The sequence below is a fragment of the Carettochelys insculpta genome, chromosome 2 (genome assembly GCF_033958435.1).
Source record: "Carettochelys insculpta isolate YL-2023 chromosome 2, ASM3395843v1, whole genome shotgun sequence".
NCBI lineage: Eukaryota > Metazoa > Chordata > Testudines > Carettochelyidae > Carettochelys > Carettochelys insculpta.
In genome coordinates, this window is record NC_134138.1 from 90,575,278 (window position 1) to 90,591,739 (window position 16,462).

The 16,462-nt window shown below is 42.0% G+C and overlaps 1 protein-coding gene across 3 annotated transcripts in view; it reads left to right on the plus strand.

Annotated features, from left to right (window-relative positions):
- The window catches only part of USP14 (ubiquitin specific peptidase 14), a 43,602-nt gene extending 28,343 nt beyond the window's left edge, over positions 1 to 15,259 (plus strand). For 2 of the 3 annotated variants that reach the window (XM_074987347.1, XM_074987348.1), the window contains 7 exons: positions 599 to 713; positions 3,668 to 3,733; positions 5,072 to 5,164; positions 8,979 to 9,107; positions 11,602 to 11,662; positions 14,310 to 14,417; positions 14,576 to 15,259. In XM_074987347.1, coding sequence (XP_074843448.1) covers positions 599 to 713; positions 3,668 to 3,733; positions 5,072 to 5,164; positions 8,979 to 9,107; positions 11,602 to 11,662; positions 14,310 to 14,417; positions 14,576 to 14,727 — 724 coding nt within the window. In that variant the 3' untranslated portion in view covers positions 14,728 to 15,259. Of the gene's footprint in view, positions 1 to 598; positions 714 to 3,667; positions 3,734 to 5,071; positions 5,165 to 8,978; positions 9,108 to 11,601; positions 11,663 to 13,366; positions 13,468 to 14,309; positions 14,418 to 14,575 lie in introns of those variants that run through there. The other variant, XM_074987349.1, reaches the window with a different exon arrangement.
- The last annotated feature ends 1,203 nt before the right edge of the window (positions 15,260 to 16,462 follow it).

Consider the following 16,462-nt stretch of genomic DNA (forward strand, 5'->3'; position numbering starts at 1 on the left):
CCTGTGGCATCAGAGCAAGAGCTGTTTTCTCTCCTCTCCCCTCACCACTCCCCAGCTGCCAAGGCTGTTCTCCTCCCCAGCCATGGCAGTGGGACTTGTTCAACCATTCCTTCCTCCCCTCCCCGAGTGGGACAGCAGCTGACATTCCTCTTCCCTCCCCAGCCTTGCGCTCCGTTCATTGGGATCACAGACTCCTGTGAGATTTTGTCTGTCTGTGACTTTTATTAAAAATAACTGAAAAAATGTGAACCTTTACCATCAAAAATGCCCACCAATTTGCAAGGCTAAGTATCAACAAAATGTTTATTATGAACTCTTACTGTTTTCAACACTGTACCCATTAGGCTGGCTAAAGCAAAGATGATTGGCTGGGGATTTGTTTGAGAGTCTTTTCATGGTATTAAATCTTAGGAGTGTGTTTCTGATATTAAAACCATGTTTATGAAAAAATTAAGCCTTCTAAAAGGAGAAGTAGAATACTATCCAATCTGGAGTTTCACATTGTATGAATTGATTTAGTATTTCATTGATCCTAGCAATTTAAATAGCACAATAGTTCAGCACTTATGATGTGATGGGGTTCCTTAATTGTGGGAAGCATGAAATGTACAGAAACAGAAGAGGAGGAAGTAACGAAAGGAAAAGAGAATCAGCTTCAGCTTAGCTGTTTTATTAATCAAGAAGTCAAATATCTTTTTACAGGACTTAAATTGGTGAGTAATATTAAATATACCTTGTTTGATTTACTGCTAAATTATTCATATAATGCCCTTGGCTTTTAGAGTCCATATTTGATGGCAGGTTTCACTTTTGTGGTTTCGAAAGGTAGCCAGCCTTTTTGGGTGGAATATGATGTGAGGAAAAGGGGAGGTGAATTGCATATTAACATAAGAGTAAAACATAAATAGAACACTGTCTGGAACCTGACATCATGCAGCCAGAGACTGATATTTAATGTCCGCTCTCTTCAGGAAAATCTATTAATCATGCTGAATTGTGTTCCAAACTACTATGGATAAATGTTCTCCTTTGAACTGAGATCCGTAAAGCAAGTAGCCTAAATGCTTGGAGCATGTTTTTTCCAGGAATGAGGTCAAATACTGTACCTGTTGTATCCAACCAGTTCTGAAGCAGTAGCCACTCAAGTGTCTACTGCTATGGTGAACTAGCCACATTTATTCTTATGCTGTCATATGAAGAGCAAGCATACTAGCAGGTTTAGCAACAGAATGGTAAATGTTAGAAACCTTCCTATTCAAATGGTGATGGGGAGTGCTAAGCTGACAAACGGAGGAGGAGGAGGAGGAGAGAGGAAGGAGTACTTGTTAACTCTCCATGCTTCCTCAGCAGCCAAACTGATTTTTTTCTTCTACTTCACCCATCCAGTGTCATATGCTAGGACAGTTACTGTATTGTCATTAAATCCTGAGGCAAACAAATGTACAGCAGCATAAAGTAGAAGAACATTTAAAAGTGAGTGATTAAATAGTAATAGTAGCTCTCTACAAAAATTGTGAGGCTTTGCTGTCAATAGAAACCAGTGTTAGGGTATGGCCCAGATTACCCCCAGTTTTGGTATGTATACGCAATAATAGTATTTTCCACAAGAGTTGACACTTGAGAGAGAGACTGTGTATATGGGCTAAGAAGCCTTATGTACACGTTTAAAAAAAAATTACGTGGCTTTCATCTAGATAGAAGTAGATTTCCAGTAAACAAGCTTTTTGGTGGCCACAGGCAGGAATGCTCCAGCCTGGCCGCCAGAACACCACCATTACACTACAGGAGGGGACAGCTGGGTCAGAGCAGCCTTCTCATGGCTTCATCCCCACCTCCCAACAGGGCTGCCGCAGACGGGGGCTGCTCTGGCTGCATGGTAGTGCCCCCCTGCTGTGGCCTCTGGGGCTGGAGCAACGCCCTGGCTGTGGTGGGCAGTGGGGTGGTCAAACCCCTTACCAGTTAACTGGAACCTTAATGGATTAAGCTTACTGGTAACCCATAACATTCCTGGATTATGTCATTTTAAGACTTCACCAGTATGAGATCACACCAGCTTCCTCAGAAATAGTCTCTGGCTCTGTGATAGTTTTATGGGGATCATAGATTTATAATCCCTGTGGTGTATAAAACTATAGTTATTTTTAAAATCACTCATTTAAGGACTCTTCCAAATTGCTGCTTTACAAAGGATGACCTAATTTGAATTCGTTTGGACCGAATTCCAAGGCTTCCAAACAGGCCTTGTACCTGATCTGTCCAAAGACTTTGGATGGGAGTGCTGCCAGACTGAGGCTACGTCTACACTACAAAATACATTTGAATTCATTTATATTGATTTTGTAATTCTGGAATGTTTAAGTTCGAATTTGACCATCCTCACTTCCCCCATTCTCCTCACAAAGTCAGCTTGTTGCTGCCACACTCAAATTGGCTAACCTCGACTACTGCAATAGTGCATTGTGGGAACCTGTCCCACAGTTCCCTCATCCCTGTAGCATTCTGGGTATGGTCACTGGTCTTTGACATCATCTTCCCACATTGCGTTTTCCTCATTCCCCTCCCAATCCCTGAAAATATGCCGATCCCTGCAAATAATACAGGGACCCTCCAAGTTAGAAGAAAGACAATAGAAAAGTCTCTGAGAAAAGATTTTTGACTTTATTGAAACTAATACAGTGACCCTGAAAAGCATGAAAAAAGAGAAGATAAGCAACTCTGTTTTCTGAAAAACTTTTTCTTATGGAGAGAGTCTTTGGCTTTCCAGTGCGCTGTAAGGCTTCTGTGCAACAGCAGTTTGTTCCGAAGTTTAGAAGTAAGAGGATAGAAAAGTTTAGGAAAACAGAAGTTTTGGTTTCCCCCACACATTACATTGCCAACACAGGTACAGCGACTGTATTCTCAGCTGGCCATCCACTGAGCGTCCCACCTCCCATCATTGCTGGAGTAGTTGAAGTATTCCCCCTGTGTATCTTAGCCGTCGCAGAGACTTCCCCCTGGTGGCAGCAAGCCTTGCTAGGGGCATGGGGAGGTTCAGTTACCAGCAGCCTGGTTCCTGGATTGCAATTTAAGATCCTATTCTGAGAGCCAGAAGATTGTGAGGTGAAGAATTAGCATAAAACTGGTCCCTTAAAGAAACTAAAAATAAATAAATGTTTTTTTTGTCTGGAGACATCCCCATCTATTTTTGCTATTTTATTTTAGAGTGTGGAAATGTTGCATGCACGTTGCTCACAAGAGGAAGGTACTGAAAGGAAAGTTCCTTTGGTCTGTTAAGTTCACAGCAGTGGCTATAGTTAATTACACAAAGAAAATTATTAATTTAAACTAACATTTACAGTGTTGTTATTGTAATTCCTTATGTCCAAAACCTCACATTGCACGACTAGTTTATAACATGTAATCTTCTAAAAGCCCTTGCTGTTAGGAGATAATTATATAGTATTGTTAAGCATCACATATGTTTATGGCATTGAAGAGAGACATGATCCTTCTGCAGAGAGCACTCCGATTCTGAGCTCTGACACCGTAGCAACCAGATAGCAGAGTAAAGTTGGTGCAGTAAGCACCAGGTTTAAGATTGTAGATGTTCCATAGAAATGTTTTGGTTCTTATATTGTATGGGTGTGTGTTATTTCAGTGCTAATATTATTACTAATTTCTTCTACAGCGTCTTCAAGATGAACTCACAAAACATTCTCCCACATTGCAAAGAAATGCTGTGTACAGCAAATCTGTGAGTAGTAATGAATCAGCCCTATTCCTCAGTTGTCTTAACTTCATCATGCTGACAAGAATTTTGTGGCTCAAAACACTAAGTTGTTATTGGAACAGAATGTGTTGAACCTTTGCAGATTTCCAGAACCAAGAATTGTAAAAATCAGAGCAATTTATGACCTTATTTAATACCAGAAGTTCCCATCCAAACACTGCACTTTAGTACTATGGGTTGCACAAGCACAGATGAACGGCGTTCCCTCTAATTTTTTTGTCTGTGTGGAATGACTTCTGTTATGTGCACCAGTGTGGAGGTGAAGCATCACATAACAAAAGTCATTCCACACATGGACGTCTCTAAATGGGGGCTTCACATTGTCTGGTGGTTGAGGTGCTGGAGGAGGTGTGAGGGCTCTGACTGGGGCTGCAGGCTCTGAGGTGGGGCCAGTGGTGAGGGGCTCAGGTCTGGGACAGATGGTTGGGGGTGCAGGAGGAGGCTCCAAATTGGGGGTATGGGGTGGAGCTGAGTGATTTGGACTACACGAGGCGACTGCAGGTTGAGGCAGTGGTTTGGGATATGGGAGGAGCTGAGGGCCCTGAGATGAGGGATTCGGAATGCAAGATGGGGCTCCAGATGTGGGGTGCGGGCTCTGGCCTAGGGGTGGGGGTGCAAGAAAGATGTATGAGCTTTGGACTTGCGGGTGGGTGCGCTTTGGGATAGGGCCTGGGAGAAGGGCTAAGGGGTACCGGAGGTGGCTTCAGGCTGGGGAGGCTTGGGCTGGTTGGGGGCTCCAGCTTACCTGGGTGGCTGTTGGTCAGCAGTGCTAAGGCAGGGTGCCTGGTGCCTGCCTGTCCTGGGGTATTGTGCTATGCCCTGGAAACAGCCAGCAGATCCAGCTACAGTGGCAGGGGCACATGATGATCTATGGACCAGTGTTTTCACCCTTGAACACAGCCCCCCAAATCCCATTTGTCAATGGGAGAGTAGAACTAGTGCTAAGGGAAGGGGCAGCATGGCGAGACCCATGCCTCCCTAACTAGAAGCTGGAGCTGCTACTGTGATGGGGCTGGGAAAGGGCCACTCCCCCACCTGCGGTAGCTCCATGCTGGGGCAGGGGGAGGAGTGTCATCCCTGGCTGTAATAGCTTCAGGGCATGTGGAGAGGTTTCCCTCCTGGCTGCAGACCTGGGCCCCTGTGTAGGGCTTAATAGGAAGCTGCATAGCCTAGACCCTAGAAGGATCTTAGGAAGTCATTGTAGCTTCAAGAATTGCTACAGTCTAACAAAAACACTGCATGTCTAAATTCTCTGTGCAAATTTGAAGTATAATGGATCTTTCTAAATGTTTTTCTGTGTAGTCCAAGATTAGTCGTTTGCCTGCCTACCTGACTATTCAGATGGTTCGATTTTTTTACAAAGAGAAGGAATCAGTGAATGCCAAAGTTCTTAAGGTCAGTAGCAACCTTCATCAGGATTATATTGACATTTATAGAGATTTAGAAACTTGAAGATTAGAATTTTGTTGTAGTCCGCTAGCAGTTGCAGATAATGTGCTCTTTGAAGTGGTTATTCTCTCAGATTACTCCTCATAGAGACAGTATGTCTTCATTCCAAAAGCATCGATGTTTTTGTATAAGTAAATACATTGAAACTGTCTCAAAAACTGCATTATCAAATTAAACAAAAGAGCAGTCATGTAGCATTTTAAAGACTAACAGTAAGTTATTAGGTGATGAACTGGTGCGTGGCAGACAAACTTCTTCACATTTGGAGATAGTGCTGTACTGGAAGTACTGAAAGTGAATTGGTATGATGATTAAATCAAATTAAAATGTTTCTCTGCATGGGATGGCAGTAAACTTGCCCTGTTAGTGGGATGTGTACATTCACAGCCCATAGTAGCTATGGCATAAGTGTGGTTAGTTAGGGTGGTTATGCATGTTTTGTCTTCTAGCTGTGCCACTACAAAACTGCACAATAGTGATTAGTGCTACATTGGGCTGCTTTTGAGTACCCAATTAAACAGTGGGCATAAGTGAACTAGAGTTCAGTTAGAAAAACTTGGCATATACAAACATACAAAATAATTCACTGCCAGAAATCAGGGCAAGTTCTGTGCCCAGTTTGAAGTTTCTGCCATTTTTTAGTTTAGATTGCAATTAAATCTTTTTATGTTCAACAACTACAAAATAGCCACGCATATGGTGCTTAATACAATTAGCTATGGTTAAGTGACTATGCAATTGAAATGTGGTAGAAATAATGTGGGTAACAAGAACTGGCTTTTGGCATAACTACTCCTAGCTTTAATTTAAGTTGTCTAAATTTAAAACCAACAAAGTGACAATTTCTGATAAACATCAAGTCACATAGTGTTTAATTCTGAGCTATTTCTGCAGCTTATTCCTGAACTTTATATGGCTGGAGAATGCCAGGGAATAATCAGAAAAGCAAAAGCACAATTGGAAGTGCAGCTAACAAGGAATGTGAAGGGTAACAAGAAGGATTTCTACAGGCATGTTAACAATAGAAGGGTGACCAGGGAGGTAACCTAGTGACAGATGATGTAGGTAAAGTTCAACTACTCAATATTTTTTTTTTTTGCCTCCAGTCTTCATGGACAAGATAGTTCTCAAACTAGGGCACTAGACAATGCAGTATGGGAAGGAGAGGGGCAGCACTTGGTGGGGAAAGAACAGGTTAAGAGCTACTTAGAGTTAGAGGTACCCAAATCCATGGGTCCAGATTTAATGCAGCCAAGGGTACTGAGGGAATTGGCAGATGTCATTGGAGAGCCATTGGCCATTATCTTTGAAAACGCGTGGTGATCAGGATAGATCCCAGATGACTGGAAAAAGGCAAATGTAGTGCCCATCTTTAAAAAAGGAAAGGAGGACAATCCAGGGAACTATAGATGGGTAAGCCTTACCTCAGTCCCTAAAAAAACCATGGAAGGGATCCTCAAATCTATTTTGAAGCACTGGGAAAAGGAGAAAGTGATCAAGAGTAGTCAATGTGGATTCACCAAGGGCAGGTCGTGCATGACCAATCTGATTACCTTCTAGCTCTGTAGGCATGAGGAAGTCAATGGGTGTGATATACCTTAACTTTAGCAAAGCTTTTAATACAGCCTCCCATAAGTTAAGGAAGTATGGATTGGATCCATGCACTGTAAGATGGATAGAAAGCTGGCTTGGTGGACAGGCCCAAAGGGGAGTGGTCTATGGCTCAATGTCTGGTTGGCGATCAGTTTCAAGTGGAGTGCCCCAAGAATCGGTTCTAGGGCCGCTATTGTTCAGTATCTTTACTAATGACTGGATGAGGGGATGGATTGCACCCGCAGCAGATCTGCAGATGCCACTGAGCTAGGGAGAGAAGTAGCTACATTTGAGGGTAGTGAGAGGGTCCAGAGTGACCTAGACAGATTGGAGGATTGAGCCAAAATAAATCTGGTGAAGTTCAACAAGGAGAAGTGCAGAGTCCTACACCTGGGACAGAAGAATCCCAGACACTGTTACAGGCTGGGTACCGACTGGCTAAGTAGGAATGCAGCAGAAAAGGACCTTAGGATGAGAGGATGGATATGAGTCAACAGTGTGCCCTTGCAGCAAAAAAGGCTAATGGCATATTGGGGTGCATTAGGAGAATCATTTACAGGAGATCCAGAGAAGTTGTTATTCCCATCTACTTGGCACTGCTTTGGCCACATCTAGAGTATTGTATCCAGTTCTGGACTCTTTCCTGCCGCGCGCCTCCCCCCCCCAGTATAGAAAGGATGTGGACACTTTGGAGCAGGTTCAGTGAAGGGCAACGAAAATGATCAAGGGGTGGAGCACATGACCTATAGGAGAGGCTGAGGGATTAGGGCTTATTTAGTTTTCAGAAGAGAAGATGGAGGAGCGATTTGATAGCAGCCTTCAACTTCCTAAAAGGGGGCTCCAAAGAGGTTGGAGAGAGACTGTTCACAGTGATGACAGATGGCAGAACAGGGAGCAATGGTCTCAAGTTAGAGGGAGAGGTGTAGGTTGGATAATAGGAAAAAGTATTTCACCAGGAGAGTAATGAAGCACTGGAATATGTTACAAAGAGAGGGGGTGGAATTCTCATCCCTAGAGGTTTTTATGACATAATATCATGGCTGGGATGATTTTGTTGTGGTTGATCTGCTTTGGGCAGGGGGCTGGACTAGATGACCTCCTGATGTCTCTTTCAGCCCTAGAATTCTATGATCTTTCATATGGGAGGTTCCCCATTTGCCAAATTTAAAAAAAAAAGGAAAATAAAAATATAAGGAGAGTGTGAGCCCCAAAAGCAAGCTAAGATTTCTTGAAAATAGAATTGTGATATAAACTGAGTTTTACGCTGAACAGCCTTGAGAATGACAGGAGCCAGTTATATGGAGGTGGATGGAAGATAAAAGGCCTTCTTCTGCCTGGACTAGTAGTTCACTGCCTTGCATCCCTCCTAGCAACTCTGTTGCCTGTAACAGGCTTCCAGGAATACTCAATGAAAGCTCTCCTTTTTTTTTTTTTTTTTTTTTTTTTTAAAGAGGGGTGGGCCTATTAGCATATTTGGCATCACAGAGTAGATCAGGGAGCATGGCCTGCTCTTTCAGCCGAGTATAGTTTGAAAAGTACTCTTCATTCTAAAAAATGGGCTGGTCTTGGCAGATAAATATGTGTTCCTGTGAAGGAGAAATGACAGCACGTAGTCCTGTACTGTAAAAGAGTAAAATAAAGAACCGTACTCTATATCAACACAGAGCGCATTTGTTAATTGTACTTAAAACTAAATTATAAATTTCAAAGTATCAATAAGTAGATAAGAATTTTAAACTATATGCTTGGATGTAAACAGCTGAATCCCACTGAGACATCAGTTATTCAGTGTATCTATAGAGAAAGGACTGTTCACATGTAAATGTTTATATTAGCTCTGTGGTAGTTTGTTGCAGCTTACACCCTGTTGGCTTGTTGCAGAAGCCCTTCGCCTCCTTCTCCCTCTGTATGCGGACATATACAAATATTTGTAGTCTTTCAGCAGAGAGCTAATTGGACAGTTGTGTGTATTTCTATCATAGCTGTTGTATGGACATCTTCAATTATTTTTTACTTTTGAATAAATCAAGAGCAGGGTGGGTCAGATATATGACTAAGTTGCATTTAAATGATCAGAGTACATTGGCTTTCTATAGAAAATACACTTCTGTAATAGGGAATTTTGTATTGAGCTAATAGCCTGACTTGTTTTGTAACTTGCTCCTAGGATGTCAAATTTCCTCTTATGTTGGATGTATACGAGTTATGTACACCAGAACTTCAAGAAAAGATGGTTCCATTTCGGTCAAAATTCAAGGATCTAGAAGACAAAAAAATAAATCAGCAGACAAAGAACGTAGGTTACTCAAGAAGATTTCTCAGCGCTTTTGATTTATGCAGTGTCCTAAATTAATGTTTGGTTTCATATAATCTGTGAAAGTGGGATAGCATGCCTGAAAGCTAATATGTCTCAGTCTTAATTCACAAACCTGCATATTAACATAACGGACTGTAGTTGGAATTCTTTTCATGCCTCATTTAAAAAAAAACCACACACTTGGATTTGATTAATTCCACAAATAGTTCACTGAAAAAATTTCCATCTTGGGTTGTACACCCAATTTTATATTGATAACATAGAATCACAGAGCTGGAAGGGACCTCAAGAGGTCATCGAGTCCAGTCCCCTGCTTCATGCAGAAGCAACCCCAACTAAATCATGTCAGCCATGACTATGTCAAGCCAGGACTTAAAAACCTCTAGGGATGGAAAATCCACCACCTCTCTAGGCAAGGCATTCTAGTGCCTCACCAGCCTCCTGCTCATAACCAACCTCTTCCACTCCTTCTGTAATGTCAGACCACTCTTCTACTGTCTGTCACCAAGAACAGTTCCTCTCCATCCTCTTTAGAGCACCCCTTCGAGAAGTTGAAGGCTGCTATGAAATCATCCCTCAGCCTTGCCTTATAGGTCATGAGCTCCAGCCCCTTAATCATTTTCATTGCCCTCCACTGAACCTGCTCCAGCACATCCACATCCCTTCTGTACTGGGGGGGCCAAAACTGGATGCAGTACTCCAGATGTGGCCTTACCAGTGCCCAATAGAGGGGAACAACAACTTCTCTAGATCTGCTTGAAATGTTCCTTCTAAATGCATCCGAATATGCCATTGCCTTTTTTGGCTACAAGGGCACACTGTTTGTTCATATCCAGCCTTTCATCCAGTGTAATCCCATGTCCCTTTATGCTGTACTGCTGCTTAGCCAGTCAGTCCCCAGCCTATAACAATGCTTGGGATTTTTCCGTCCCAAGTGTAGGACTCAACACTACTCATTGTTGAACCACATCAGATTTCTACTTCTGCTGTTTCTATTTGAATAGTAGATGCTTTAGAATTACTGAGTGTAAGAGAAAGTGACCTTTTAATTTCATAAATAAATGTGTTCTAGCAGTTTAAATTTCAGTTTTGTGGTCTGTGAAAGCTGCTTATTATGTAAGAGAATATTGACCTCGTTATACAAATGTGCTTTCATGTCAGTCACACCAACTTTAACTTAAGAATTTGCATATAAACCAGGCTGTGTCCACGAATAGTGATCAGATTACAAAACTTCAGCTTTATTTAAATAATCTGGAGTGAATGCGTCCTAAAACTCCTGGTTAGAAAATTCAACAGCATTTTGGGAAAAAAAATGCATGTCTATTCTAATTCAATACATAATCTGATTTAAAAATTCACTGCACACACCGTTAAAAGTCTCATCCAAGGATAGGCAAGAAAAACAATTAGATTTTCCATTACCTATTGGGAAAAAAGAGCAAAATGTCTCTCTCACATACATGTACAGTATTGTCTAAGTGTAGCAAAGCTGTCACCATAGGTTTTTGAATTAAAAAAGTGTGGTATGCTAGCTCTTCTGGGGAAGCAACTTGTTAAAATTTCCTGAGAAAACCACTTCTAAAAAATGTAAGAAATTACTCTTACCAAACAAGTATGTTGGTTGTGCCTTAATTTCAGTGGACAGACTCTTCCAAATATAGGGTGCAGTTGCACCTGTATCTTTTTCGTGGTGGGTGGAGACCAGTCATACAGAACAAAGTGGTTTTTGCGATGCATAAAACTATTTTCGATAAATACGTAAATGAACATGTCCAAATATTGCTGCTTATCTGCAGATCATTTAAATCACAATGGAATGAAGCTGTTCTCTCCACACGGTATCCTAAAAGGGTGCTGACTGACTGTGATTGACATTGAATTGAAGAGTGCAAGTAGATGTGGTCTTTCTGGCTCAATGTTTTGATTTTAAAATGCTAAAGTTGTTCATATTCCACGCACCCTCAGCTTTCATTTCAGTCTTTGGAGGAGGAGTGTTTTTCCCTTTAGATTGGTGAGGAGAAGTGTTTATTCCACACAGAACTGATTAGCATTTAGTTTGTCTTCCATCTTTTAATTTTCCTTTCTAGCTTTTCCCCTACTTTTAGTGTGATTCTAGCAAGAGATGAAAACCCTGCCATTATAGAATCTTGTGGGCACTCCAGTCCATTTTCATATTTTCCACTGATAATATTGTCCCCACTGGGGATGGAGTCCTGGTCAAATACATGTATCTGTGTTTTCAAAAATGAATAGTGATTTTTGGGTGCCCAACTTGAGATCTTAGAGGTGTCATTTTCAGAAAGTGGGTGTTCAGTTTATTTTTGAAATTAGGTTTCATTAAGCTGTTTCTCACCAAGCAAACCAAAAAATTCCAGGCAAACAATCTCCCTTGAAAGATGTAGGGCGTACATTTGATATAATTATAGTAAAGCATTTTAAAATTAATCCTCAAATTCATTCTGTTTTGCAGTCTAGTAAAGGTGATGGTGCACAGAAAGAAGTTAAATATGAACCATTTTCCTTTCCTGATGGTAAGTGAATTTTGAGAGGTTTCACATCAATTTAAAACTTGTATCCTAATTAAGCAAGGGCAAAATTATCTTGAATGCTGGGGGGGAAAAAAATCTCCCCATCTGTGAACTTTATTCTTCATGACTTTGAAAATGAATCCTCAGAAACCCTGATGCAGTGTAATAGAATGGAAGATTAATGGCAAATCTCAAGGCATGTTTGCTATCTTATGTGACTGCTCCCTGCTTAGTCAGACATTTCATCACAGGAGCTGTATATTCACACACTGGGTAAACAGATGACATGCTGTGCACTGGAGGCATTTGCATTATGACGTACAGTCGCTTTCCAAGTCTCCTGGATGGGAGTTAAAAGTTGAAGTCCAAAGTTAGAAGTTAATTTAAGTAGAAACACTTATTTTCTCATTAACATGTTTTATCGCTAGTGGTCTCAACTCATTTCAGGTTTGCGGGGGGCAAGTACTGAAATGTCCACTTGTGCAGCAGGTGCAAGTTTAACTCCTACTCTGTTGTGGTGGTGGTATGGCACTGCACAAGTAACAGACAGGCCAGCCAAGGAGTAGGTGTAGTGGTGGTGCAGCATTCAGATGATGTTCTCTTGAACAGATAATTGCATCGAAAGCCATCTCGGTGCAGAACTTCTGAAGGGCAAAAGATGTGGTGGGGTGTGACTTGTGAGCTTCCTCACCCAGTTCAGCTGCGAGTATTCCCCCCATTTCAGAGGCTCCTATTCACCTATATTCACCCAACTTTTTCTACTCTCCTTTGTTTACAATGATAGAGTGCGCAAAGGAAAACACTTTCCCCCTTTTCAGATGTATTTAAGATGTAAGTTGAAAAGTAAAACCCTCAGCGAGAAACTTAAGCTCCCTTTAAAAAAACTAAATAAAACTTAATCACTGTGCCCATGCTCTCATTTGATTCTACAAAGACACCACATAGGGAGATGCTGTCAATACTGAGGGCTTGTCTACACTTACTGGCAGCTCAAGGCTCCTGAGAGTGATCTGCCAGGGCTTGATTTAGGGCTGTTGTAGGGACACATTAAATCCACCACTCCTATTCCACTTGCGCCCAGTACTCCATAGGAGTCAGAGAAGTTAATGGGAGAATTTCACATAGCTAGAGTTGTTTAACTTAGGGCTGTGTCTACACTACCACCTTCCTTTGAAGGAAGGAGGGTAATTAGGGTATGGGGAGTTTACTCATGAAGTGCCGCTGTGCATGGGAAGCACTTCATTAAGCAAATTCCGCCGCTCCCGCCCCCCCCCCCCCCCCATGGCAACTCCGAAGTTTAAAACTTTGAAGTACCGGCACGCGTCTAGCCATGGCACAAAATTGTGAGGAGTCAGGGGACTTCAAAGTACCGGTGGGTGCGCTGCGACTAGATGCGTGCCGGTACTTCAAAGTTTAAAACTTCGGAGTTGCCGGGGGGCAGGATTTGCTTAATAAAGTGCTTCCCATGCACAGCAGCACTTCCTTAGTAAACTCCCAACACCCTAATTACCATCCTTCCTTCAAAGAAAGGTGGTAGTGTAGTGTAGACACAGCCTTAGAGTAGGCCTCTGTTCCGCTGCAGATTTGTAAGCAGTATGCTGCACCCATGATGGTTCTGGTGGCACATGTCATTTACATACTTTCAGTAATAATTATTCAATAAGAAAATATTTACCACGTTTTGATTCAAGTTTGCAATACAAATAGGTACAGGAACATGAAAATAACTTCCCCATGCCATGCTGAAGTTACCACACCAAAGAAAAGAGAACAGTATTCAAAACCAGTATTGGTAGGTAGAAGGAGATCTGTTCTAAGTTTAGCATGCTCTCAAAGTAGTTCTCTGTACTCACCAAGATTCTTCTATTATTCTATTTTCTTCTGTTACAAAATCGTTTCCCCTTTCTGTGTGGTGAAAAAATAACTTTGGTAAAACCTGGATTAGGTGATGCATTAGTGTAGTGGTAAATTACTAGATGTGAATAGTAGTGATGTCAGAGTTCCTTTCAAGTTGAACAGCATGAGTGATGACTACAAGTTATTAAATCTACAAAACTATCGGTTGAGATCTTTTTTTACCTGAAAGGTTCTATTTCAAATTGACTGTAGAACCATACTGTAATCTGAACTGTACATTACTCTGCACGTGAATATTGATACATTTGGGAATTGATGCATGTCCAGGAAAATCTAACTCTTGATACTAGGAGGAAAAAGTCATCTAGGATGCTTAAACTGTTCTATTTAAATGGGAAAGATCTGCAATAATCTGTTAGAATTGTCATATTTTTAGTAAAAGCCCAGGGCCAAGTTGAAGGTGCTATACAAAAATTCACAGATGTTCACATCCTGTACTTAACTTTGCTCTATTTCCCTCTGCTGTCCTCCACCCTGCCCCCGCCATATTGGAGTAATGGTGGACCTTGCAGCTGCTAAGACAGCCCTGCCCTAGAAGGCACAAAGGTCCCTAAAAGTCATGGAATCCATGAACTCCATGACAGTACTGTCATTTGCAAAAGTATTGCAGTGTAAAGGTTATTCTGGCAAGATAAGCCTAAACTGAATGAAGATTAATGTTCATTAAGTTCTGTGTTTTGCATGCAATGGTCCTTTCCTGTGCGTAATAATCATGATGCATTTTTTTTTTCAGATATTGGCTCCAATAACTGTGGTTTTTACGATCTGCAGGCAGTGCTAACACATCAGGGAAGATCTAGTTCCTCAGGTCATTATGTATCTTGGGTAAAAAGGAAACAAGGTAATTAAGACTGTTAGCTGCACAGGCTAATGTCTAGTTAAGTTTTTCTTTAAACAAAGGATTTTTAAACAGTCTCTGCTACCCTTTCCTCCTAAAGAGTACTAGACACTGATTTACATGCATGAGAATTACAGGTATCTTTTGCTTCTTTTTTGTAGATGAGTGGATTAAGTTTGATGATGACAAAGTCAGCATTGTTACACCTGAAGATATTTTGAGGTTATCGGGGGGAGGAGACTGGCATATAGCTTATGTGCTACTCTATGGACCTCGCAGAATTGAAGTAATGGAAGATGAAGCTGAACACTAGCCTGCAGTTCAGTGGTTCCCGTGTAGGTGTGAAATAAATGTTGATCGCTGATCATTTCTTTATCCCTGGAGCTTTAGCAGTGGAGATGATTTTTCAGGCCCTTTCTCCATACAAAGTGAGAAATTCATGTATTTGAAACTGATCCATGTACCAAATACTTGCAAAAACTCATTGTTGGACTGTACTGCTGCTCAGTGGTGGTAGGACACAAACCGCTTTTACCTAAGGGTAATTCTTTAAAACCAGCTAGAAGGAGCCTCCCTCCTAATATATTTATTACACACCTATTCTTACATCATTTGTTACTCTTGCATGGTTTCTGCCACTTGTTCAATAGCTGTCCATCCTATGCCTTGTCTGACAGTTTTTCCAGGAACATGGAAGGGAAATGGTTTCCTTGTGTAACTCAGTGCTGCTGCCCATAACCCACAAAGACATGGCTACGATCAAGTATTTGTCCAGCCTGACTTGCTGCCTCAGTATGTTCTGTTGCTGGCATTTCATGTCCACAATAAACGGTGATCAACACAAAGGTGTCATCATTTACAGTTGTCGTTTCTTTTAAAATGTGATGTCATCTGTGCTTCAGTGCAGGCAATTATGCTGCCTTACATTACAAGTGAGTATACTAAAAATAATGATAGGGCTTAGCTCAGAGGTTCTTGTGCCACTTCTTACCCTCTCCTGTAGAAATGTGCTACCCCTCCTCCCAGGAGCTCAGCAGCAATACCTGAAGTGCTGTCAAAAGGAGAACGTAAAACACATGTAGCCACTAAGTAAGTAAGAAAGATGCTAAGTAGAGAAATTTTAAGGTGGAAGTAGTTTCAACTGTGCCTTGCTCTTGAAACAGAAGACTATTTGCACCTGTATGATAATAGCACCACTAGCTACAGTATATTTAAGTTCTTAGGGGTGTGAGTGTCAAAATACCTTTACTGCTGATTGTCTACAAGGGGTAGGTTGTGTAACTCAACTATATTGATAAGCAGGGTTTTTTCCTGCTGGAATGCCATGAAAGGGTCTTCTGGCACCTTTTTCCCTGGGTGTGGCAGGGGCCCACACTGTGCCCAATCTGGGTAGTTCATGCATGGGTCACACCTGCAGTGTGGAGGAGCCATCAGCAACTCCTGTGTGAGGTAGGTGGGAGAGGCAGGATTAAGCCTGGGGACAGTGTGTGTGGGGAGGGGGAGGGGCAGGGGTGTTGAGTTCCAGCACTTTTTCCCCCTAGGGAGAAAAAAAGCACTGCTGAGGGGGATAGTGTACACAACTCCTTAGAACAATGTAAACTGTTCCTGCTGTTAGGCCCCACTGTATTTAAATTTCAACAGCTGGACAAGAGCACAACTACTGGGCAATGACAAATTGTCCATTTTCCCCCTTAAGGTGCTTTCCGAACTGAATCAATGGCAGTGCACAGAGCACTTCTAAACTTACGTGGCAGCCATGGTCTGGCCACACCTAGTTTCTAATGGGGGCCAATGTGTACATGGTGTAGTGTGAGTCAAGAACTACTGTTGATACTAGAGGTATAAAATCCTGTTTGGGGACTGCCGGGGGGGGTGGGGGGGAAGAAATCCCCTGCTGCAGATGAGGGGGTGGGGTTTGCACCAAACTGACAGGAGTGTCCTTGACTGAAGCACCTCCCAGCCACAGGGCAAGGTTGGGGAGGGGGGGACAAGTCCCAGCCTGTGGCAGGCAGGGGACTACTGCAGGCTCCAGTGGTTAACCATAATGG